At 44.5% G+C, this 25347-nt stretch overlaps 1 protein-coding gene across 2 annotated transcripts in view; it reads right to left on the reverse strand.

Annotated features, from left to right (window-relative positions):
- VPS13D (vacuolar protein sorting 13 homolog D) overlaps window positions 1-25347 on the reverse strand; it is an 87587-nt gene that overhangs the window by 5794 nt on the left and 56446 nt on the right. For both annotated transcript variants that reach the window (XM_021374706.1, XM_021374707.1), the window contains exons 65-67: window positions 18131-18263; window positions 16590-16785; window positions 494-625 (exon numbers count right to left, since the gene is read on the reverse strand). In XM_021374706.1, the coding sequence (XP_021230381.1) occupies window positions 494-625; window positions 16590-16785; window positions 18131-18263 (461 nt within the window). The remainder of the gene's footprint in view (window positions 1-493; window positions 626-16589; window positions 16786-18130; window positions 18264-25347) is intronic.

Raw genomic sequence — 25347 nt, forward strand, 5'->3', positions numbered from 1 at the left:
ACAGGAGAGACAGTTAAAGGCACAGCTCCTAGTTCTCTCTGCGTGAAGAACGTGCCTCTGTGGAAGGAGCACAGGCTCCAGCAACATTTGTTTATGCACAGGAGGGTTTAGCCTGCACTGGACATACACGTTAAATGGACTGCTAATTACTTGCTGAAATTTCATCTTTTGTAATGATAGAAGGACACTGGAATCATTAAAAGGCATAAGAGATGAGAAACTGTGGCTCAAATTCTTCTGGAAAGCGCACACCGTGCGAGATCAGTGACAGCAGCAAGTGAAGCACAGGACCCTGCGGCACCTGCGACGACATTGGTACAGAGTGAAAGTCATCAGGAACTCGGGGCGTGCTGTGAATCAGCACCAAGAGAAAGCAGCTGAAATACCCTTGTAGAGGCATGGGAAACAATCTTCATCTCTCTTTCCCAAAGACACAAAGATACAATGGTAGCAAATGGAACTACTTAAAGTGCCTGTGTAAATCAGTACTTACAACTCATCCTGGATGTTGTCAGTCAGTTTGAACAGCTGCTCCTGTCCTTCTGCTTCGCTTTCTGAGTAGCGGGGCAAGAGCCCTTGGGGTCCTCTGCAGCAGCGTGGCTTTCTTACTCTCTCTGCTTGTGTCCTGTGTGCAGAATAGATGCAGAAAAATGACTCAGTGCAACAGCAGGGCTTTTCCTTCCAATGGAGCCTGTCAGCACACAGAGTTCTATTTGTTCTGAAATACAAATTGTGACTAAGCTGCTAAAAAAATACAAGGTCTTCACAAATACAGCGTATGGATTCTGTGACACTTGATCTCAAAGATGCAATATCTGTTCATATGGCTTCACATTTCAAATCAATCTCACTCGGTTTTCTCCTACAAGTAAGGGGCAGCGTTCCAAATTAATATGAAGAAACAGGCTGAGTACACCGCCTGCAAGTTTTTTGATCTGTTTATTAGTAGAGCTTCATTAATTTGACTGTTTCACATCTCTACAGAAAATAGGAGTGCACTGACCAAGGTAGAGCTCCCACTACAGAAAGTTGCCAGTAGTTTGAAAATGGAAGGGTTACGGAAACGGGTGCATGCAGGCAAGTTAAGCCAAAAGAAGAAAACTTAGAACCTTTGTAGCAAGGTTTAGCGTACTTCACCTTTCCTGAGCATCTATTCAGAAAAGATGTAAAAGATACATGCGGCCTGAGACATCACAGGTTGATACAGGCCACAGTGCTCAAGAACTGCAGGGTAGGTTCCTCCCTTCGCAGTATTTTGTTAAAAAATAATATTCTGAATTCCTTTAAGCTTTTGGAACGCCCGACCCCAATGGATTGTGTTACAGGCTGCGTAGCCCTGCTTTATTCTATGTCCATTCCCAATAGCATCGCTCTGGGATTGCTGCATGGTTTTTCGTACCTCCCAGGCTACTGCTGTTACTGGCGTTCCAAGCCAAATGCTCCATTTTCACTCTACTTCCCATCTTCGTGAGACCCTGTACAGTGAACTGCCTCTATGCTTCCTGATCAAAAGATAGCAGAAGAAAATCCCATGTAACTGTGGCTTTTCTTTCTAAGCTGCTTGGCAATAGCACACAAGAGTACTTGCCTTCTAAGCTTTGCTTTCTGCAGATGTTTTCTCTGGAGCCCTGTTTCTTTGTTACCTTTCACCTTCAGCAATCCTGTCCAAGGCTTAAAACACATGCACGCTTCTAAAATGTGTTTTCCTTCCAGTCTTTGACACCCTTGCCTTTTAATCGTGACAGACAATCTTTTTTTTTTTGCCCCTTCCCTTCTCGGCTGCAGTAAATCCTGCTGGAAGAGAATCTTTTACATATCTTTGCTGCCCTCCTGTTGGGTGACTGACCTCGCTCTCAGTGTGTTTTGACTATCGCTGCTCTGTTTGATATCAGCCATGTATTTTGCAAACAAGGTAGAGAAGTCAAAGGGACCGGCTCCCACCACAGCGGACAAAAACATCAGCCAGCTTATGGTTCTAATGCACTACGACTACCTGGTAAGTTCTAATTTTGTTAATGAGATTATCACATCCCTGACCTGCACAGCACATTTGTAGTGGCTCAGAAGCAGTACTCAGCACTGATCCCCCTGAGGAACTTCAGGAAGGACAAAAAGACACAGATTTCAGTGACTGCATTTCAGCTGAACTACGGTGACGCTAAGATGGAAAGTCACTTTGTCTGCAGGAAGAACGAAATGAAAAGTGGAAATTCTCCAAAGAAAGGAACGGGAAACAAAGCAGGGGCTTATGAAACCATAACAAATGTGGTTGGTTATTATTAACACCAGTAAAATGTTACCAAATTTTAGTTGTACCTCCGCTCACAGATGTTCTCGCTGTTTTACTGCTTCGGGTTTTGGTAAAACATTTGTTAATTAATTACAGAGTTACCCATCTGAGCTAAAAAATAACAGAATGAAAACTCATTTGCTGCAGAGGTACTTTGTTTCCCTTATCTGCAAAAAATGTAATGTCTTAAAACTGTATTCTTCCATTAACAGCGTTTGTCTGAACCAGAGTAACCTAAACAGTAGGTAAACAGATGACTCCCACCAGCAATGTCTGCATTAAAATGATTCCACTGAGTAACAGCTGTATACAGTTGTTAGAACTACAGCATTAATTACTGCAGCTTCGGAGCAATTCACCTCTCCTGCCCCTTAGATTTTCAAGATATAACCAGGATTTCTCTGTAGCAGGCACAGCTGCATAGCAGTGTCATTATATTTCTGAACCTGCATAGGAAGTGCACCTTTTCTTACACATTCTTACAAATCAGTAAGCAAAACATGTCTTCGTGCTCATGAAATGCTTTTTTGCATTTCACATTTTAGTGCATTTGCACTATGGCAAAGTTCCAGATAAATTCAGAAGTTCGAACCACTGCACCATTCACATCTTGCTGCTTGAACTGCTTCCTCACTCTTGAAGGCAGTACAATGGCAACGTTTTTCTTATCTGGGAAGCCCTGGCTGGCTGTTAAACCCCTCTAGAGCACCTGTAGTTTCTGTTAGCTAAGCGTACCGGGTAAATGTGTGAAGCATAATGTAGTTTTCAACTCACTCTGGGCCAATCATCCATTTTTCACTTTGACACTTTTCCCATTATGAGCAACCACGCTGCGGCACGGTTTCTGCATTCACCATCTTTCAGATAAACACTGAACCATGCTGTTTTCTCTAACGTTCGGTAGCGACGTGAGAAGGACTTGAAGCACTGCAAGCAAAACACCGCAACAAGGAGGAAAGAGCAGGTCCTTTCAGATCTACAACAACCAGGACGCCAGAGAAATCATTTCTAACACCTGGCTTAGAAGCAGGTCAGAGAAACCAGCAGAAGTGCTAGGCAGCACCACGAGTTTCTGAAAGACTCGGCAATTGCTGAGTTGTGAGGCTATTTTGTTCTTGTTTTTAATGGAACAAGTATTGAAAGTACAGCACTTACTGTCCCCATCGCTGCACTCCACGGCAAAAACGTCCATCCTGGTGGTAGGAAGGCCAGCTGCTTTTGAATGAAGTGTCACTAGAGCTAGCATAAATTGCATTGATTGAGTCCATCAGCCCCTTGGCAAACTGGTCTGTTTGGTCTGGACAGCTAACAGCATTCCACGCAACTTCTTTTTTTTTTTTTTTAAATCTAAAAATTTGTTCAACCGTCTCAAGTTACGTTCTGTAAATAATAAGCAATACTGATGAAATGCAAAAAGTGGAGACTTGTAAAGCAGAATGAACGGTGGTGTGCCCACATCTGCGTTACATTAAACATGCACTCAACAGATTTGCTGATTCTTTTCTAATAAGCACACAAAAGGCAATACAAGACAGAAATGCCCTCATGTCTACTAGTCACAGCAGGGAAGAGTGCTGCTGAATGAAGACACAAAGAGATTGGAAATGGTGTCAGAAGGTTGAGGCACACATAACAGTTCTTCACTGTTCATACAAAGCTCAACAGTGGAGAATCTCATTTCAGATGGCGGTACACCCTCTAAAAACAGCTAGTGGTGTTAATTGGCCCTTGCTTAACAGTTCACAGAATTCTTGCGATTCAGTTTTCAACCAGAATTTTTGTATTCAAACAGATCACAGACCAGTGATGTACAGGAGGTGCTTGCTTTTACTGCTGAGAGGAAACTATTCACCAGCTTCGACTGAAAAAACTTCTGCAAGAGACACTATGTGTTTTAGGGAACTATGTTTTAGCCCTGTTCCTTTACCACAGGGTTTACATCTTACACCACCTGTGATTCTCAGTGGGGTGTACATACAGTGTTCGTGAGAGCAGTTACTGTTAGACACGTTTGAGTATCCTCCAGGCCTAAAAATTACCTTGAAGATTGCTTTGTAATAACTTAAAAGGTACCAAGCAGAAGGTAACAGACTTCAGCAACAGGTAGCAAGCAGTCTGTGAAAACAAAACACTGCAGTGCTGAAACCACCCACATAAAAACGCACCAAACTGTATTTGTTACTACCCATGACCAACACAGCAATCGCTTTAACTTCATTTAATATGTTTATCTGTAGAATTTCAAACCTGTCGTCCTGGTCAAGGAGCAGCACTGGCAGCTATTAACCTAAGCTCAACTTGAGCCACTGCATACACATCTGGATCCATGATCAGAAGAGCACGAGGACCCAAAACCCAGCACAAACAACAACTGTAAGTGCAAGGAGGCATAACTCCCACGTTCTGAACGCAGTGCTTGATAGACGAGGCTCTTCACAGAGGCTTCAGCTGCTGGGCTGAGCGACACGCAAACCCTGCACTGAGTCCTGGTTGGCAACCAGAGGTGTGCACATCAGCCACGTCAGCCTCCCAGAGCTGTCTGTAGGCACAGCGCTCTCCCACACTTTCCAGTAATAGTATTTTTTTCAGCTGGACCCAGTTCTTGCTGCCAAAAACTTCCAGCTTTATCATCAGTACGTGGCGTTCGTAAAGGTGTTGCAGTCTAACAGCCTTGTCATTCTAACCCATTTAGAGCAATAAACTTACTGCTTCTGGCATAGCTCAAATCCTGTCACTATTTCCGTTGTAAACTTTTTTTTTTTCCCCTCAAGTTTGCATAAAATTTATCACTGAAAGCCTGCTCTGGGCTGTAACTTGGCAATACTGACCTTCAGCCTGGGAACCATTTCCCCCCACTGCAATAATTGTAAAGCAACCTTAGTTCAAACAAAGGAAAATTGGCAGGTAGCATAAGCCTACGAAACAATTCAATTGCTGCTGGTATTTTGGAGAAATAATACTAAACCCGTTACCTACACATGGCTCTGGAAAAAGTCTGCTTCATAAATACAGTGCGTGCTCTGTCTTTGGGGGTTTTAGTGCATTTCAGACATTGAGGAGAGACTTAATCCAATACATGAAAAGAAGAACAGTCTTACATCTTCCATTGTAAAATACGCACCAGCTAAAATTCCTGCCACAGTTGGAGTTCAGGACTGAATTCCACCTGCAGCCTTCATCCGTGCATATTTCCCCAAAAAGCAGAACAAAGACAGTACTCAGCTGTCTCCTAAGTCCCCAGTGGGAGAACACAGTGTAAGCACACTCAGAAGTGCCACAGTCAGTTGAAAAATAACCTCAAAGCTCAGCAATCACAGCAGAACTACAAATGACACAGTCATACCACGGCATCCTAAGGACAACAGATGAAAGCAAATCATGCCATTTCTGGGAAGGCCTATATTTCCTATTTTTGTAAAATCCTAAAAATCCACCATTGCCACATCTCCTCGTTAATGTACTTGATTGTACTTTCTTTCAAATGCTGAACCACTGTGATAAGCAGGAACGTCTTCCACGTTTACTGAGCAGCGTGTGTTCTCTGCGTCTGAGGATGCGAACGTGACATGACTTGGGCTCGGCTCCACGGAGCCCTGTGACCATCCAGACCTCGTGGCAGGTGGTAAAGCCGTATCTCCACACCGAAGTATCACTGCCTACCCGCTGGGCTTTGGGGGGGCCGTTCCCAAGAGGCAGATGGTTTCTTGGAAGAAGACTCGTCACCCGATCCCAGGGAGCTGCCGCAGATCAGCGATGCAATTCATTCACCAGACAGATGTTTTTAAGGTGCGTTACAAACGCGCACACAGTGCAGCCTGAATATTGGATCTGGCATTAGAGTATCTCAGTTAGATGCAAGAATGTGTAAAATCTTGAGCCAGACAGCTCCCTGCTGACTGCATATCTGAGGAAGCTTATATGCACCGTTTATTCCAGCAAATGCATGGAATATATTGTACTTGTTAAACGCGTTCCCAAAATGCTAGTTTCAGGCAGAAACACACAAATAAACGGTGCCTCGGGTTAAAACCTCCCACTTAAAGTCAAATCCCTCCTCTCTGGAAGGATCTACCAGCTCAGATACTGAGGACCTTTATCTGACTCAGGATACTCAGACAGCGACAGCGTGCTGAAGAAGGAACTGCTCATCATGCAGGCAGTTCCTGTCAACCTCTCTGACATGGAGCTATCTTCTCCCCTCCCCATTTCCCTTTGTATACAAGATCAAAACTGAACACTATTCACTGGGGTTATGATTGTATACAATCTCCGAAGGCTCCCACTTCAAAAGAAAGCGCGAAGTTAAAACGTAAAGATCACTTCCTTGTGAAGAGCAGAGCAGCAGATGTACTCACTGAAGCAGCACATCCTTAAGACATCCCTATCAGAAACCCAAGGGCTGCAGAAACTGCATGTGTTTATGTACTGAAAAACTGCAGTACTCAGCACATCATTCACTGTTCAACCTTCGGTACTTCCTTACCTAATAGCGCAGCAAACTTTTTCAAGCACTTTGGTATCATCGAGCTTAAGAGATGAAATAAATATGAAAATAAACACTGCCTTCTCAGTTTCCAGTTTATCCCAGGCTCTTGCTGCACGGAGCACAGAGTCATGTTCCTGGCCTTCAAGTTTCTTGTCTCACAAACGTGTTGAAAAACGCTCCCATTCACCCTCTGATTCGGTGTAAAAGATAAGGTTCTTCGCAGTGCTTTCTTTCCAGCATCCACCTGAATGAGAAGAGCTGAACTTGCTTTAAAGAGCTCAGGGCCACAGTGTCACTCTGCCCCGGGACACAGTGCAAAGCCTTGCAACTTTTAAGCAGTCTGCTGACATAAATACATGTTTATAATGGTTCCATCAAAAACCATCCATGCTGGCCAAGCAACGCCCACTTCCAGTAATTGCAGAAGTGGTCATTTCACTTCGAGTTTAAAACACTGAAGAGTGCAAAATGCAAACCACTGGCTCCGACCCAGCGTTAGCTACCAGCTGTGCGAGAAGGACGAAGCGAAATGCGTTATGCTGACCCTGTGTGCCTTCTCTCCACACTCCACGTGGTGCCCTTGTCACCACGAGTGCTGCAGCAGGCACAGCGAAGCCCACCAGCACAACACGGAGCGATCAAGCTCCTCGGGACGTTTGTTCTGCTCTTTAACACGGACAGTTGCAGGAACAATTTAAATCAACTGGCTGCACTTACAGAACGGCTGAAGAGCGTTCCACATGTTAACAGCAGCATTAGGTGAAAAAATTATCTATAAAAATACCAGCCACATGCTAAATGAGGTGACATCAAGGCAATAAATAGCTCCATCTGTATGAAAGATTCTGTATAACAACCAGAAGACATCTCAACAAAAGTAACTAACTATGGATAAAGCACTGGAAAAAAAAAAAAAAAGGGGTTTGGATTGTTCTTTTTTTTTTTTTTTTGAAGGATCAGCTTTACGTATTTTTCTCAGATCACTTTATAAATCTGCTGCACATTAGAAATCAGACACACATGTATTTCTTCCAAGTAAAGAAAGTTGGAGGTTTACATTTTTAATAGCAATGGGACTATTTCTGAATGGCAGCAGTATATATTACATGCAGTGTGAGAGGGTTAAACAGGACAGCCTCAACTCTTTATAAACTTTTGCCCTCTGGATATGTACTCATTGGCTGCTGTACAAGACTTGAGCTGTATTACACGCCTTAACGATATGGTTCAACTGTCGGTCAGGCTCGGGGCCTGGCAATAGGCCAGACCGCAATCAATGGGACACAAACCTCCCCCTTTCAGATCATCACGAAGGCTCATATTATCTCCTTTTTGTCGTGCTGGTTAAATTTATGGAGCAGAACCCCGAAGCTGCATTCCTTGGCTTGGGCCGGCCCACGCAGGCCTCCCTTTGTTTGGTACTGTAAGCGAGGCGTGCTTTGGAGGATTGCAGGGTTGTTAGTTCAGGCACTGACTGTTTGCTCATGACTGAAATGAAAAGAGTTCAGTGGAAGGGCAAAAGGACAGCACAAGTGTAAAACCCTATCCCAGCAGGCCCTGGGCCCCCATATACGGACTCCGGACTAGGACTGAACACAAAACCTCACCATTAATGACAAAGGACAAGAAGTCTGTCCAGCAACAGGTAAACAGGCCAACGGCGTGTCAGCGTGTACCTTGGCACAAGGTCGTTTGCTTTCAAGTAAGCTTGTAATTACTACGTAACTACGAACCCAAACTCATCTGGCTCAGAGTGCTGCTTGCAAACAGCCTCAGTTCTGCAGCTTTAATTTGGAAACAAAGCTCGTCAGGCAGACACCGCCGGCCCATCGGCAGGTTGTAATCTTTCTGTCATCTTACCTTTATGGAGAAACCTCAGCCTGATGCCACGGTACTGGCACCTGGGAGGAATCAGTAGGAAGTAACTCTTCTAACACAGAAAACTACTGGAAATACAGAGGGAGAGGAAATAAGACTTCCCCTTTGTGCCCTACAGACGTTTCCTCCATCCCTATTTTGGTCTCAGAACAGAAGCAGGCCCCTTTCGGTGTGCTCACATGCTCTCTACTCAAAGCTTCATTACTGCAATAATTACAGGACACTTGTCCCTGTTCATTGCAGGGGAGTTAGGCTAGATGGCCTTCAGAGGTCCCTCCCAACTCTAAGGATTCTATGATTCTATGATACAGGACAAAAAATGAACAACATCATAAAGAAATCTTTAAAGTGAGAGCAACACAAACTCTCAGGAGTGCAAGTGAATGGAAAGAACTTGAAAGATGGCATTCCAAATACAGGCAACGGGAACAAATGCATCCATGGAAAGCCAGAAGGACTCCTACTGATGATGGGTAAGATAAAATGCACACGTACTGAAAATATCTGTGCTTTGCTTCCTCAGTACCAGGCCAGTAAAACCTACTCCCAGACAGCTGCCCCAGCCGTGCTGTACCAGACTTCACCCCTCTGGCACAACAAGCAGGTATTCCAGGACATGAGCTCATACAGCCACTGCACTGGCGAGCAGTTCATGCCATTTGTGCTCCAGTAAATAAACAAATGCTGTGTTCCTATTGCATTAACACCAGTTTCATCTTTTCTACTCTTTTTATGAACTGAAAATACTCGTAACATGGCCAAAAGACATTATAAAAACCCACAGAACGTGCATTAAATGTTTTCAGTTCTGGGGATCAGGTCCGACTGGTTTAATGCAGTCTGATGATTTGGCCTGATGCATTCCAAGAGACACGTCTGTTTTGAATAAAGCTTTTGTTCATTTCTGGTGCTTATATGCTTTTAACATCCCACTTAACTCTAAGCAAGAAGAACTGAGTGGAAATTCTGAATACTTTCTTGCCTGGTCTTTGTAGACTTGTTAGCTTGTTTGGCTGATAACAACATATTAACACCATTTTTTGGTGTTTTTTCTCTTTTCAAAGCATGTCCAGTTCCACTCGAGGTGATGCTTTTGCACATAATTTGCATCTTTGCACACCAGTGAAGCCTGCAGCTCTGTGCGGTTGTTTTAAACCAAGAACTATTACAGCGAATACACTGGAACTGCAGTTCCTTTTAGCAGAGGGCTTGCTGAATAGGGAAGGATCTATAAACCACACAAATGCCAGGAGACAGAAAATATACAACACAATAAAGCATTCCTTTTAGTTTTCTCCTTCTTGTCCAAAAGCTGCTGAAGTAATTTGGCAGAATACGCGGGCTGCAGAAATACAAGGGTTTCTAAGGAAAGCGTTTTTTTCTCCCTGTCTAGATGCATTCCTTTCAGTAAATAAATTTGTATCTAATTAGTCTAAAATCCTAAGGAAATGAAATTAATAGCTAAACACTGTCAAGTACACACGTGGTATATGAATTTCATTTTGTGAAGTGAATCCAGTCCTCTTAACTGCCACTTGCAGTGCAACTCATGGAGTCAATGTGTGCTAAAACCATCAAGGGATTTCTCAGCTCTTTCCAGAAGGTAGTCTGTGAAATTGCTTGAATTTCTGAGGGACTGCACCAGCTCCATGACAGCACCTGGGATTCCACCTCAACTGCTGTAAGCATCTGCTCTTCCTAAGGAGAAGCAACTTCCCCACGTCTTCGCAGAAGCGTTGCACGTGAAAGTGAGCAACGCTGTGCCCACGATTCATTTTCAGCTGTCTCTCCTTTCGACCCACACTGGTCTCATACAACAATGCTTCTTCCTCACAAGCTTTTACCTTTTCAAAACCAGTTGTTGTACTCAATGAAGTTAAGCTTAATCTGGGTCCTGTTGTGATCCTGGTCCCAGGAACAGGCTTTGGTTGGATGCAAAAGTCCTGTGTTTCACTCCAACCAGTGATGGACACACACCTGCCCCTAGATGTAAGGTACTGAGGTGCTAGCAAGTATTTTGGTTTTGTGGAAACCATCACAATAAGACCTCAGTATTCGTTTATATTTTCAAAGCTATTCGTTGATAATCATGAATCTAAAGAAGAACACAATTTCACATGTTCTGCTCTGTTAACTGCCCAGCACCGTTCACTTCAGTGTTATCTGTTTCCACTCATCTGCCCCCCCCCCCCCCGCAGCATTCCATCCCAGTGCTCCTTGCCCCCATTTGTCCCTTACCCGACAGCCTGCAGGCAGCCAGGGCACCTTTCTGTCCTCAGAAGTCCAGTCAAATATTGATCATTTGCAGGAAATACTTCTTATGCAAAAAAACTGACAGTCATCCTTAGAACATTAACAGGAACGAACCCAGTGACCACGCTGTTTTTTAAAGCAGCCTTTGTATCACTTGTAAGAGCAGGAACACACTCTGTCATGGCAGAGCAAAAAGGCTTTAAACAGAAGGAAGTTACACAAGTCTTAATTAAAGCTCAGCACTCCCTACTGGAATTTAAAGCATTTCGAACTCTGCAATACGGAGACTGCACAAAAATCAGAAGTGAAATGCAACTGGGAGTTCTAAAGAACAGCCTCAGCAACTCGAATCCTCTGGTTTAGGAGGAAGGTGAGATGTTTGCTTTCAAGTTCACTGACCTCGGCTCAGACCAAGTTACTGCTCCAAGTCCAGCTTGCACACTCCAGAGGCATGCTCCATCACGTGTGATATATGCAAAATGTCAGCTCTGCACAGTTGAACATCACCTGACGCAAGCCAGTAATTGGTTGGTTGGTTTTTTTTCTCTTAAGAACACTCATATACAGCAGATGTGAAAGTAAGCACACCTATCCAACACTAACGAGGCGTTCCGTAGCAGCCGTACACCCAGACACTCTGGTTTTATTCTCCCGCTCCTCCAGAACATTTAAATGGGGTCAAGTTCAAGACAAGGGGCCAGAGGCAACCAGCTGGTAAGATAACTGATTGCAGAAATACTCCAAGTGCATTTCACATGCTGACCAGTAATGGCTAGCAACATCCTCATGGAAATACTCAGCAATGAGATATTTGCAGTAATGCATAGAGGCATTCTGCTTTGGCTTTACAGCTGGTACCAATTTACATCCGTCCATCCCACTAAAAAGGAAAGGGAGAGGAATATGTTAATGCACAGTTTGGATTCTCTGAATCGTCTGGATTTCTCCTGGGTGCTAAGCAGCTGACGGTGCCTTCCGAAACCAAACATCGTATTGTGCTGGAAGCTAAGTGGTATTTTATACAGACGGCTCTAGAATTATAGACCCCACAACAAAGTAACACTAAGCAACCTGAATGTTTTAAAGGCTTGCCCTTCTTTTACTAAATCCTGGGGATAAAAAAAAAAATAAGGAAAAAAAACCTGCATGAATCAGAGCTATTTTCTTCAACCACGCAGAGCAAATTCTGCTTTCCTGTGAAAAGCAAAGGCTGTGCTCCCAAGTAATTGTTCTTCAGAGCAGTGATAACCAATGTATTTCTTTCTCACACGTACAAACATTCCTGGGTGTCTCTCTACTTTCTGGAATCTGACCAAAAAGTTATTTATCACTCTGCAAATTACACTGGTTTAATACTCAAGAAGCGAGCTTTATTCCCTAAACACTGACTTTCTAAGAATTAGTATGTAGATTGAGATGCGCGGTGAAACATGGGACAGCAGCACACACCATCCCCACTTCTCACAGCTTCGGGTACTCCAGAATCAAGAGCCATCCAGGTGCCCCAAACACGCCTGGATTCCTCCATAGAGCTTCAAGAGGAAACAGGTGAACACACAAGTCAGTCCTGCAGGATTCCACTTCAGGCCAATATTTCGGACTCTTCTGACAGAAAAAAAAAGAGTAGACGAGTACAACAGAGTACGAGAGCAAACGTCTGAAGAACTGAAAAGGAGCTCCTGCAGAACTACAGGACGTTACCATTGATAAATTGAAACCTCACAGAAGGATACTGAGCAGGTGAGAGCGGTAACACAGAACTGTCCATTAAAACAGCAAGAAGTGTCTAGCGATGCAGGGCGTGCGGGCACAAAACCACACGTGTTAACTTCAAGGATCCAGTAAAAGCAGCATATAAAATTGTATTTGCAGAGGACAAACTAAAAGGTGTTTAAAACTCCAGTGAGAACAGCGAAGCACTGAAGAACCCAAAGAGGTCAGAAATACGGCAGGAAATGAAATGGGACTCAACCTACAGAGCTGCAGCCTGGTTCATCTAGGGAAGAACAATCCAGAACACAAATATTAAATGACAATGAGATATTTGCAACGCGGTAAAACGAAACAAAAAACTCTGGGGGGAAAACAGCAAGCAGAAAACTGGACATCAATCTGCAGTGCAATACGACAGTCCAACCAGCCAGCATGGCTTGGGATGACTTGCAGAGCGCGGCTCGTCGCAGAGCAGGGACGTGATGGCAGTCCCTTGTCACACAGCGTGGATGGGAACGTACAGACCGGTGGGATTTCAAAGCAGCTCAACAACAGCAAGGGAAGAAGCTGGACAGGCAGATAACAAAAGCTCGAAGCTATAAAAAGAAGTTCAGTGATCAAAGATGGAAGAAGGCAGAGCTAACATGGAGGAAAAGCAAGTGGCTACCAGGATTTAACATGGTGCCACGGGAGAAAAAGGGACAAACGTGCTGAAAAAAAAGAAGAAAAAAACCAACAAGTCTCTTCATTTGAGAAAACAGTTCATAATAAAGGCCTATTATGTACCCCTGGGAAAAAGAGAGGAAAGAGGATATGAAGGAAATCGCAGTGCTGAAATTATTTACAGATCTGACTGATAAATCAGCTCAACTGGAACGTATGAACCATTTCCAGATTTACCCAACACAATGAGGGCAGGCTGGTAAATGCAATCTCTAACGTGCACAAACACCTTGTGAAGGGCTGCCCATAGGAGAATAATGCCAGCTGCACCACAGCCCTGGCCCACGCATGGCAGTGCTCTGAAGGCTCCAAGTCAGATCTCCATGGAGCGCAAGGAAGGGAGGGATTTGGGGACACACACAGAGGTGCTGAGCTTCAAGCAATATCTGTCATCAGAGTTAAAGACCTTGAGAATACATTAGCTAGGATGACCTCCCAGACCATTATTGACACAGTTCCTGTTTCCTCTCTTCAGGGTTACTGGTATTCTCATGGCTTTGAGTCTGCTGCCTTTAGCTCCACAGTGAGAGTCGCAGCTAACAGTGGGATGGACGCACAGAGGGGAAAATAAATACTCCAGCCAATTAATAATAAATTGCCTGCTGCTGGCCTTGCCTCAAACTTTGCAACCTCATCACGTATTTCTGATAACAGGAAAGGTGGTGAACAAAGAAAAGCCAGTGCAGGCCGCTCCTTTCCAGGCGTATTTAAAAGAAACAAATACCTCATGTAGAATTTCCTAGGACCGTTAATGGCGTGTCAATCTCTAACTCTTCTTAACTAATACAGCCTCGTTAGTTCACGGACAGCACTGAGATTTGAGTAGGTCAGGAAGCAGTCTCCTCACTTCTGCCTATGTGACAAGAACGTGAGCGCTGCCAGCAGAGCGCGAGTGACGGAGAAGAAGTCTCAAGACTTGCCCTGACCCGGCAGCATTGTGGGAGCATTCAGCAGCAGTTCCACGCTGCTCGCCCAGTCAGACACATCGAAATAGATTCCCCAAACCTGGGCTGCTCTGGGAGTTACAGCACGTCTCCAGGAGAGCCTTCCAAGCACATCTAGAGACAGAACAGCTTTCCTGTCCTGAGCCGGTCTTTAAGACTTTTGGCAGCGCGTGACAAGTATGGAAATAATCAGAACTCTTGTGTGTGACGCTGCAGCGCTTGGAACACATCAAACCCCTCAGAAAAGGTACAAAGTCACAAGCATTAACTGTTTATAAATTAGATGTACGTGGCATTGCCAACAACTGTTTTCTTTTACCCTCAGCATTAAAATTTAAAAATATTAAGGCAGCTTTATTCATAAATTACGAACACAGTACAGTAACTTTTAAGATCAGCCTTGAAAAAGTCCAGCCTATAGTGAGATTTTAAAGTATCTTCTTGCCCTTTAAACACATCACAGTTTAAACTACCACAGTAAGCTATAAAGCCATCGTCTGTGTCTCAGCAGGACTTCGCTTGGCTCCACATTCCAAACACAGAGGTTTTGCTAGCTGCGTGAATCCCAGAACAAATCAATACATCTGAAACCAGAAGAGATTTCCGTCCAAGGAGCACAACCACTGAGTAACACAAGCCACAGAGTCTTCCTCATTGTTCTCCAACTCAAATTCAGTACAATTTGAAGCCAGGCAGCATCGTTTCAGGGCTTTTTTTTTTTTTAATAAAGGAATAATGAAGAAATTAATCCATATGATTAAGAGAATTGCAAGGGCCTTTAATTTAGTTTCATGCCATGCTATTCCATACAACTGTAATTAACTGCCTGACTCCCCTTTCTGCACCAATACCTGAAACCTGCACGTAAGCTGTCAGCCTCAAGATTAGGTCATGACAGTTCTTACCATGCTTATCATTCCTACTGTGCTCACTTGCTCAGAACTACATTTGAGATCAGTTACTGCCACAAACTCATCTGCATCAGAGCTAGTTGGTTGGTGTACTCAGCTTGGAGGAGTCTGCACGGCCCAGCACACACTTAAAACAGAAAATTCAACAGGAGCCAGCATCTTGAGTTTGGAACACTGTTCTGTTTTGATTCCAAACTGCACATATTTGAACAGTTAACAAATGCAGCAGGGGGATATTGGTACACAGCAGTCCAAGGAACATCCAAATCCTCTGCTGTTCTTTTTTATACCCATGAAAAAAAAAAAACCAATCTGGTTGCCTCATTATGTAAGTGGCAAAGATTTTCCTTGTAGTGTTGGTGGGTCAAACGTTTATCACAGTGCATTTAAAGAAGAAAATCGTTTCCCAGTGCTGGCCTGTGATGAAAGTATTTCAGAATGCAGTGGTTCGGTTCCATCTGCCCTCATCTCGTACCTGACAGTTAGCAAGTTAAAGGGAAATTATGTCACCTAGGCAGATACAAGCTAGAGATAAGGCTGGCTGGGGTCCCCTCCCAGTCGCTGTGTAGCTTATCAGCTGCTGGCAGCAGCACCACTACAGCTATAGTCTCGGACCTCACTGAAAACATGAATTTTAAGGACGTATGCCTCCTGAAACTAACTGTAATAGCAACACAGCTCAGCTGCTGAGACAGCCTGCAGGACAGCCAGGTGTGCTGCTCCCCACCTTTTGATAAATCAATCCATCTGCAGTCACAACTTCAGAGAACGTGCCAACAAAACAGTAAATGTGTTTTCTCAGGGGTGCGCTTACAGTTCTTCCGTAATCCTATGTATGCACATTTACTTACCCAACAGTAAACCCTGACCTCTTGGTTCTACAGATCAAGCTAAGGACTGAATACCTGGGATGCACATGTGGACACTTCCATTTTCACAACAAAGCACACCTAGGCTCATTCTGCAAAATACTTCATTATTGTAAAGATACTCGTTATTTTCTCGAGACCACGTTACGCTGAGCACGGGAAGGAGGTGACTGCAGCCGTGCAGATGTACTGACTCTTAACACAAGCATGTGCAAAGAAGGGCACGCGTCCACATTTTTGGTAAATGAGAACCACTGTACAAATGAAAATTCGGATTTGAATCTGACTCCTGTTTTATGCTGCAGCTTTTCTAATTTAACTAAGAGTAAAGTACCGGCGGATACCACTGAAAAAACTTGCCAAAGAAAATCAGGTTAATTAAAATGGGCTGTATCGCACAGTGTATTTGATTGAACGACAGTTTCTTTGGGTAAGGAAAGATAATCAGGGTAGCAATGGCAGCTGATATCGCAGCACGCATTTTACATTGTAACTGACTGGCAATGTAAGGTGCTTACTGACCTGGGCCCACTTAGAGTCGCGGTGTCCCTCACTGCCTGCGCAGTTTCTGATGCAAAGTCCAGAGCTCCAGCAACAGGTTTGGTTACTGTGCCAACCAGACCCTTCCCAAGACCCGATATGAATCCACTGACACCTCCTTCAGTCTTCACACCTTCCACTGTTGACGTGATGACGCTTGTCAGTCCTCCAATGATACCTGGCAGAGACAAGAACAGCGGAGTGGGCCAGAAGCACAGCACAGCTGTGCTCCCCCAGTGCTGCCTGCCTACAGAGAACTGCACTCGTCCACTGGAAAAAGTCAAGGCCAGTAAACTGGCATTATGGATGTTGTGATGCTGCCAACTGGCGTTCCTGTCAACGTTCCCATCGCTGAGAATCTAAGTGCTCAGAAGAAATCAAGATTCTACTGAGTCTTCAAGACTTGGAACAGTTCATATTATCTGAGAACGTGCTTTACAGATGTCATACTGCACAATTTTTGGTGAACTGGCTTAAGCCCCATAGGAACACACCCCCCACCTGGCTCTCTAGCTTCCCAGCAACCAGGTGCTCTTTTAACATCCACAACTCAAGTACAGCCCAGGCAGCATCTTAACTTGCAAACTTAAGAACAAAGCAGAAAGTATTTCAATTACTTTTCTTGAATAACTGTAGATTATGGTTAATTCCTGCATTTCATCAGACAGGGTCTAATGGAGAGGTGGGAAGCATCTAAAAATTCCACAGAACTGAAACTAAAGCAGTCCCACTAATTACTGGTTAAGTCATTTTAATTGACTTTTCAACAACATCTTTACAACACATGAGACGAGTAGGAGAGAGCCTTATCACGACCCACATAAATACCTGCACAGTCTCTTCATGACAGAACACCGGGGTAAAGGCTTCTGCTCAGCACAGAATATTGTCATTGTTTTAGTAGAAGCAAGACTATGCAGCCTGCAACAGTCACCCTCAAAGAATGGCATTTAAACAAACCGAGTCAAGATGATGCAAAGTATAAATATTTGTTTTAAATTTGGCTTGTATTGATTTAAATTTCTTGAACAGATAAATCATGAACTAAATTGATGTGAGATTCTGGCCAAATTATGACTAGCCCGCTGTCTTCTGTACAAATTAATTACCCTCATTCAGATCAGACTTAAAAAGAAGGTTAAAACAAATAATTATATATCAACCAAGTGATGAAACATTACTTCAACCGATGCACTGATTCTGAGGAAACCCAAGTTTCGGGAACTGCAATCAAAAAGGTTAAAATCCAGCCATGGTCATTTCCATTTTAGCGTCTGGCTCTCATGAAGACTCTCTGTGTGGTTATTTTATGACTACACAGGAACTGAACCTTTGGAGAAACGTTCTCTAAAATTGAAGAAGTATTTATTTACACTTACAACTGAAAAGGCCTCATTCAAAAGCGAAGTCTACGATAGCTCAGCTCCTGTGGCTGACACAGTGGCCCGAGAGTAGCACAAACCAGAGAGCACTGTTCTTTTCAATCTGCTCATTACTTGAAGAGTGAAACGAGTTGAGCTTACCGTGTGCAAGGCCATGGATGCCCGCAACGAGGTGTTCTCCACTGGTTGCAGCGTGATAGCGGATGTATTCGCGCTCGGTTTGATGTCTGTTGTCCATTGTCTTTCCCAAGCCATCTGACAAGGTCCCAGCAAACTAGAAAAGAAGAAGCATTTCCATCACTAAAACAACAAAAAAGCTGCTTCTCTTATGTAGATTTACTGAAGAAATTCCTAGATTTTAGTTGTGAAACACAGACTGGTACAGCTCTTTTTTATACATGCGCAGTGACTCCAGCTTTTTTTTTGCCACAAAGAGAGCTCAGAAGAAATACATCGACCTGTGCCTCCCGCTGCCGCTACTCGAACCCTGAGGCAGCAGCCAAGCCCAGGGAGGTGCCCAGCAGCCAAGCCAAAAATAAATGAAGTCTGTGAAAGATGAACAGAAAGAAGTTCCAGTGACCCAAGCGTGACCTTCCGGAAAACTCAGAGGAACGTTTAGACACAAAGCTGTTCTTCTGCGGAGATGATGTGAAAAGCTTCCAGGCAAACATTCCTGACAGGAGACCGAAACGTTTGCAAGTGAAACCTAAATTCCTTCCAGTACCACAGTGCTGAACTGGCTGGGCCTACGGCGAGAAGAGCCGTGCCGTGCTCACTGCAGCACGAGGGAGGAGCCACCAAGCACGGAAGGCCGGGAGGTGTGCGCAGGTACAACACAGTGCCCAGCAGAACTCGCAGTGCTGGGTTGCATGTTTTCACTCCTTACACTTAATGGAATGGGGGAGACCGGAGACATGTTTATGGATAAAAGAGCACGTCCGAGTCCAAACTGGATTTGTTCTGAGAGCTCCGGCCATTCCTGAGTATCAGTCAATTGAAAAGCACCAAATGAAAGTGATCGATTGTGATCTGCTGACCTTTAGGTTTGATGGAATTAGATACAAAACAGAAGCTTGAGGCGGGGGGGGGGAGGGTCCAAAGAAAGGGACACAAAACACACACAGAACCAACAGAAAACCAACAAACTAACTCTGAAACTTTCATATTCAGGATGTTATTATGGAAAGAGATCCCTACTGCCCATTTTCCTATCATAACCTCCAAACAAGAGCACTTTTTGGTTACAAGGAGTTAGTTGTTCTCCTGTACCTCCTTCAGCTAGCATCAGCGTTCTTACACTCTTCTCAGTAAGGAAACAAACTTTGGTGGGCTAGAGAATGAAGGTGCCTGCAGGAGCGGTGCAACCCACGTTGTCCTGCACTGACACAGCCCACAAGTGCTTCATCCATTCAGAACTGCATATGGATGCTGCTTGCCAGCGCCCAGCTTAGCCTTGCTTTCTTGCATGTACTGCCTCTTTGCATCCATTCAAACAAACCATGTGATCAAGGTACAAGACAACTAAAACCTGGTGTGAAATTCTGATACGCTGCAAATTACGAAGGAAGCAGCGTGCCCAGTGCCATGCCAAGACCTTCCTCTTTTCCAGGCCGGCTTCCTTTCCCACCAGTGACCCCTCTTCCTCGTTTCAGGTATTCCTTTCCAGCACAAAAGCAAACTCCAATTCGCTAAACAAGTGGGCTTGACTTTGGCAACGTGAATGAAAATTGCATCCCACGACCCTTCTTTGACTTGATGGTATGGACACTAAGCAGAGCATAGCGATCACTGGCAGCATTACTTCTGACCTCTTTGTGAACTTAAAGGAGATGTTATTTTTTTTTAATTAGCCTGGAAATACAAACCAACCTGATGTTATCTATGAGCTGTGTTTAGCGTTGGATTTTGTGTGCGCGCACGCAAGTAGTTTCCTTTAAGAGGATTAGAGGAGCTGCTATGAAAATTAAAGGGCTCCACAGGCCTTCAAGATTCAAAGCTCATTAAGAAATCTATTGAGTCCTGAAGATGGTATTTTATGGATACATTTTGAAAGCTATGTTAGCACATACTCAGACAACCAGGCAGCAGGAACAGCCCAATGTCCTAGTACTGATCAAAACCCGCAAGGATTCTCTACGCGTGTTGGTATTTTGTCCTGTCTGAATGGGCTGGCTCCACTACACCAGCTTTTTTTATTATTATTTTTTTTAAAGTACATCTGTTCTTTTGTCTCGTTTCTCTCCCCTCAGCGAAGCAGAATCTGACGTCTAACAGTGATAATTCTGTTTTCACACATAGAATTTAAACACAATCACAATTCATTCTGGTACACGGAATGGTTCACATTCTGGTTCACATTCACTCTTGGCAAGGAGGAAAAAAAAGGGAAAAATACCACACGCACACAGGTTAGAAGTCATAGTCTCTGCTATGTGTGAAGAACAACAAGAAACCACCAAGACCACAAACCAGAACAGCAAAGCCAACAGCCAGGATCTCATAGGCAGTAACCAGGCACGGTAAGGATTGCTGAGCGGGTGAGCAACCTGCGCTGCAGCGCTGGCCTCATCCTGGCTCTAGATCTGGAGAGCAGTGATGGTGGCTCAGGGAGCTGTGAACCCATCACCTGGAAAACAGTCTCCAGGTAAGCAAAGGTGACAACAGAAGTGCGATCCACCTTTGTCTTCCTTCTGTTGATAACTTCAGAGGCTGAGAGCCATGTGAATGCCAACAGCGAAATACAGCCATCTACGGAACAAACACGAAACTAAACAAGGGAGTTGTAAAATCTAACCCTCTCCCCTTCGTTTCACAATGTGTTCTTTGTCTACTTGCTAATCAAATAAATTAGTACTGTGGTATTTATCTCGAGTTTTTCCCCACTTCAGAGATCCTCTCCCAGTTACTGAACGAAGCATCCCTACACATCAGGCACCCATGAGAAGGCAGCACTGACCGTGCCAGCCCAGCTGCAGCCAAGCATGGAGCTTCCAGGCGACTAACTCCAGACAGACTCGAGCTGAGCCATTCCAGGTACGGAAAGTATTTCAACTTTACACTATCACAGAATGTCAGGAATTGGAAGGGACCTCGAAAGACCATCGAGTCCAACCCCGGTCCCTTCACTGCTTCACTCAAAAGGGGAACACAAAACACCACTGCCAACAAAATAAAACCACATGCAGCGTTTGTGAATCCAAGCTGATGCCAAGTAATGAGGCTTACGGGGCACAGGAAGAATTCAGAGCAAACAAAAACGGAGTTAATTCTAGTCTTTGTACTGCATGTTCCCTCTAAGCCAGATGCATGAGGCACACAGCATGCAAATCAGTTTTAAGTAATCTCTTAAAGTCTTTTTAAGCTCTTGGCACCGCTTTGTTCTCGAAGGACATCCCAGAAGGATAAATACACAATTATGACTTAAGTCCAAACATTCCATTGTAATTCTAGCATCAGAGAATTGTACTTTTACAAATATTATTGACTGAGCAAAGCAGAACATCGCATGGAACGTTAAGGGAGAAAAAGATGAAATTCAATTAAATACAGGTCAGTCCGAATTTCTGCACAAACCTCATAACCAACTGCAGTGCAATTAGAAATCACAGGGTTTGCAGAACTCCTTTTAAAAATGTTCCTTGCTGCCCTTCACGTTGCTCTTGCCCTGAACGCCTCATGGAGGTGATGCCCACACTCATAGTGGAGAAAAAGCCCTCATGCATGGAAACACAGCGTATCAGCGGGGAATGCTGAACACCCCTCTGCCCAAAGTGTATTTTGTTAAACTGACCAGTACAAAATGTTTTACTTACAATAACTACTTAGAAAAGTAATTTTACATCCTTTTTTTTTTAAGCTTTTTATCATTTTTTTCTTTGGATAATACCTAAATACATTTTAGTACAAATGTCAACACACGTCATGTACATTCAACACTTCCCTTGCATAACTATAAAGGATATAATAAACTCAAGGCAATTGACAGCATTAGAAACGAGGGGCTCCTTTTGTAGGAGTTTCACTTGTATTTTTTAAAACTAACAACTTCTATTCAACAAGGAAGGCGTGGAAGCCTTGGAAGCTCTGTTCTACCGAGTGAGTCAATACAATGCACTTAATGCCCATCTGTAAGTTTAATCCCTCCTGGTTATCTGCCTTCAAGAAACATCAGTAAAATTACATTTGTTTTCTACATCTCTCAAATGCGTTATATGTTTTTTAGAGGAGATTTTGCACTGGCTTTCAGCAGTGAAATACAACAGCTCCAAACGAAGCCTCTCTCTTGGTGCATGGGGCCAAACTGTTCCCAGCATCTGTGTTACAGGCGAAGCAGACCCACATCCGTGCTGCTGGGGGCTGCTCTGGTAAAGAAAGCCAGTTTCCAAGCCAGCAGCCCTGCTCAAACCTTGGTGTTACTCTTCAGATGAAGAGTAAAAACGCAGTATTCTCTGTACACGCAGTGACTGGGTGCAGCGGGACAGATAAACTCGTAAATTCTCCAGCCCAAGTTCCCGTACTTTTATCGTGATGTCTCAAGACTGATATTTAATATATTTAATACATTTCTGCGACTTACCATGAGAATGACTTCTAGAGCAGCTTCTTTACTCATCGATAACCACATGCTTTTTTAAATTTTATTTAAGTGACTTGTTAAGAACTGGAAGATACAAACACTGCCAATTTCACTTTACAAACTGAAGACAGCACAGTTTTCCTCCTTGGTTAGCTGCCCTCCGGTACCTGGAAGCTGGGAAGGGCTTTTTATGAAGGCATGTAGCAATAGGACGAGGGGAAATGGCTTTAAACTGGAAGAGGGTAGGTTTAGACTAGATATTAGGAAGAAATTCTTTACTGTGAGGGTGGTGAGACACTGGCACAGGTTGCCCAGTGAGGCTGTGGGTGTCCTCTCCCTGGAGGTGCTCAAGGCCAGGCTGAGCTGGAGGGAGGTGTCCCTGCCTAGGGCAGGGGGCTGGAAATCGATGGTTCCTTCCAGCCCCAACCACTCTATGATTCCTCCTACCTTCCTCCTTGCTCAACCATGCATTGTACTGGGACTAACAAGGGGCTTTAAATATTTTTGAAAGACTAGTGGCTATTTTTCCCCTCAGATTTAAAACTCCTGCCTATCTGAAGCTGCTCCAGAAGATACACTTGCCATGGCTTCTGTCCTCCTCCCAGGAACATAAGTGCTCAGGTGCTGAGGCAGAAAGGTTTGTGGATTCAGCCACGCTGTGCTTAAGGCACTTCTTCTGCTTTAATTCACAGGTTAGAACACCCCCTGCAGCAGAGGATGGTTTAGGCCAAGCCCAGGGCACACTCATAACCAGGCCAGCAGTGTGTAACGGAGCTGAGAACAGACCTGACAGTCTCAATTCAGAAAATACCAAATCAGCACAACGCTATCATCAGCCTCTCGTTTTAAAGAGATGCATAAACTTTGGCCCTCTCTCAATTACTGACACCGAGAAAACCCCTTTTCCCACTGAACAAACATACGTTTCTTGAGATCCCGTGTCATGTAACCAAAGGAAAGGCGCTTTAATTAGCTCACATCCCCTCGTTAACTAAGCCCCTAATGCCTCCTGACAGGGCCCGCTGGCCGGCAACCCGCGGCCGGGCGTCCCCAGCCCCGTTCCTCAGGGCCCTGTGTCCGCGGCCGGCAGGTGCCCGCTGGGACAGTTTTGTGTTACCAGGCCGGCGAGTGATCCCTGCGGGACTGCCGGCTGTTTTCACATCCACAGAAGGCAGTCAAAAGTCCACAGCATGAACTTGGAATGACCCCAATTGCAGAGTCACTGGCGGGTTCATCTGGAGGACAACTGCGCTTTATTAAACAACTAATACTCTTAACAGATAATCCTTCCCCCCCCCCTCCACTTTAACTCTTGCCAGGCTTTAAGGTCTTCCTGTTTGTTTGTGTTTTGGGAACAGAATTATTTTGCCATCGCCCCCTCCTTAAAAAAAAACCCCAAACCCTCCAGGCTGCAGGAACCTGAGGCACAAACCCGAGCCTGGTTCACGGGGCTGATTCAGAGCCACGCGCTGGCACTGTGGCAGACTGCTTGTTATTAATCGCCATCTTCACCAGCCCTGTTGCTACCTGCACACAGGGCTATGTTTTATCATTTTATTGTTTGTTTTGATGTATTACCTGTTCCTGCCTTCGGAGGAAACCTTATGCAAGGACATTCCCTCGGCCTGCCACCCTTTCTGCACATCCGGATGGGTAACGCTGATGGCAACCATCTGTACTACAGCACACAAACCTGCAGATCTCCTCAGGACACAGAAGCATTGTCTTCCCTCCTCAGGGATACAAGCCCAAGGAATTTTGGGTTTGAATCTCTATTTAACATCCTATACACAACCTTCCACGTTCTCCCCATTCAAATACACAGCGGGGAGGTGTAGCCCGCCTCGTGTCAGGTCTGAAGTGTGAACTTCAAACCCACACCCCATTTTTCCTCCTTCAGATTCTAACTGCGACACACGACACAACGCGCTGCCCATTTAAAACCTGTAGGCTCAGACCATATTTCCTTCTGCCTATAAGTATGTTTATTTCTAATTTCACAGTTGGTGCTTCTAGCAACATTTCACATACCGCATTTTAACTTAAGAACAATGTTAATCAGAAACGAATCGGAACAAGAAGAGGGCACTAAAACCACTCAAACAAGAAAACCCACTTAACATTACCTTAACACGAGCCATCGATGGCAGTGGCTACTAAATGCCACCATTTCAATACCCGGACTACTCCTGTAAAGGACAACCATCAGCTTTCCCAAAGCAAAGCTCAAAATGGGTAAGGTCACCCCCAAAGACGACAAATACTTCACAGGAAAGCCATGCACCTGCCCGAGCGGGTCCAGAGGCAGAACAGGATGCCCAGGGATGTGCCCACGCCTGGAGGAGCCCACGGCCGGGCTGGATGGGGCCCTGGGCAGCCGGACCTGCTGGGGAGCAGCAGACAGTTCAGACAGTAACGCTGTGTTCAGTATTCCATCCTAATTGAAACACCTCGGAAACAGGAACAGCTTAGGATTTAGAACCATCGTGCCTGAAGGGGAAATGAAGTGTGAATGCCAAGAATTCAGGACATTTCTACGCATATGGCAACTATAGAAGGCTCCATTCAGGGGGAATGAAATTCCCTCAGGTGTCTATATTTAGGATCAAAGAACTTTTTAAAATACAGAGCTCAGAGTCTCCAAGGGATAAAATCTACAAAACTCTCTATAGTGAACTTTACTTAACCTAAGGTTTTGTGCCAACTTAAATACACTGCAGCTCTTCACTTGAAAGAAGGCATTACCCACTGTGTGCTCTGAAACGCATGGAAAAGCCATTAC

The sequence above is a fragment of the Numida meleagris genome, chromosome 20 (genome assembly GCF_002078875.1).
Source record: "Numida meleagris isolate 19003 breed g44 Domestic line chromosome 20, NumMel1.0, whole genome shotgun sequence".
Classification (NCBI taxonomy): Eukaryota; Metazoa; Chordata; class Aves; order Galliformes; family Numididae; genus Numida; species Numida meleagris.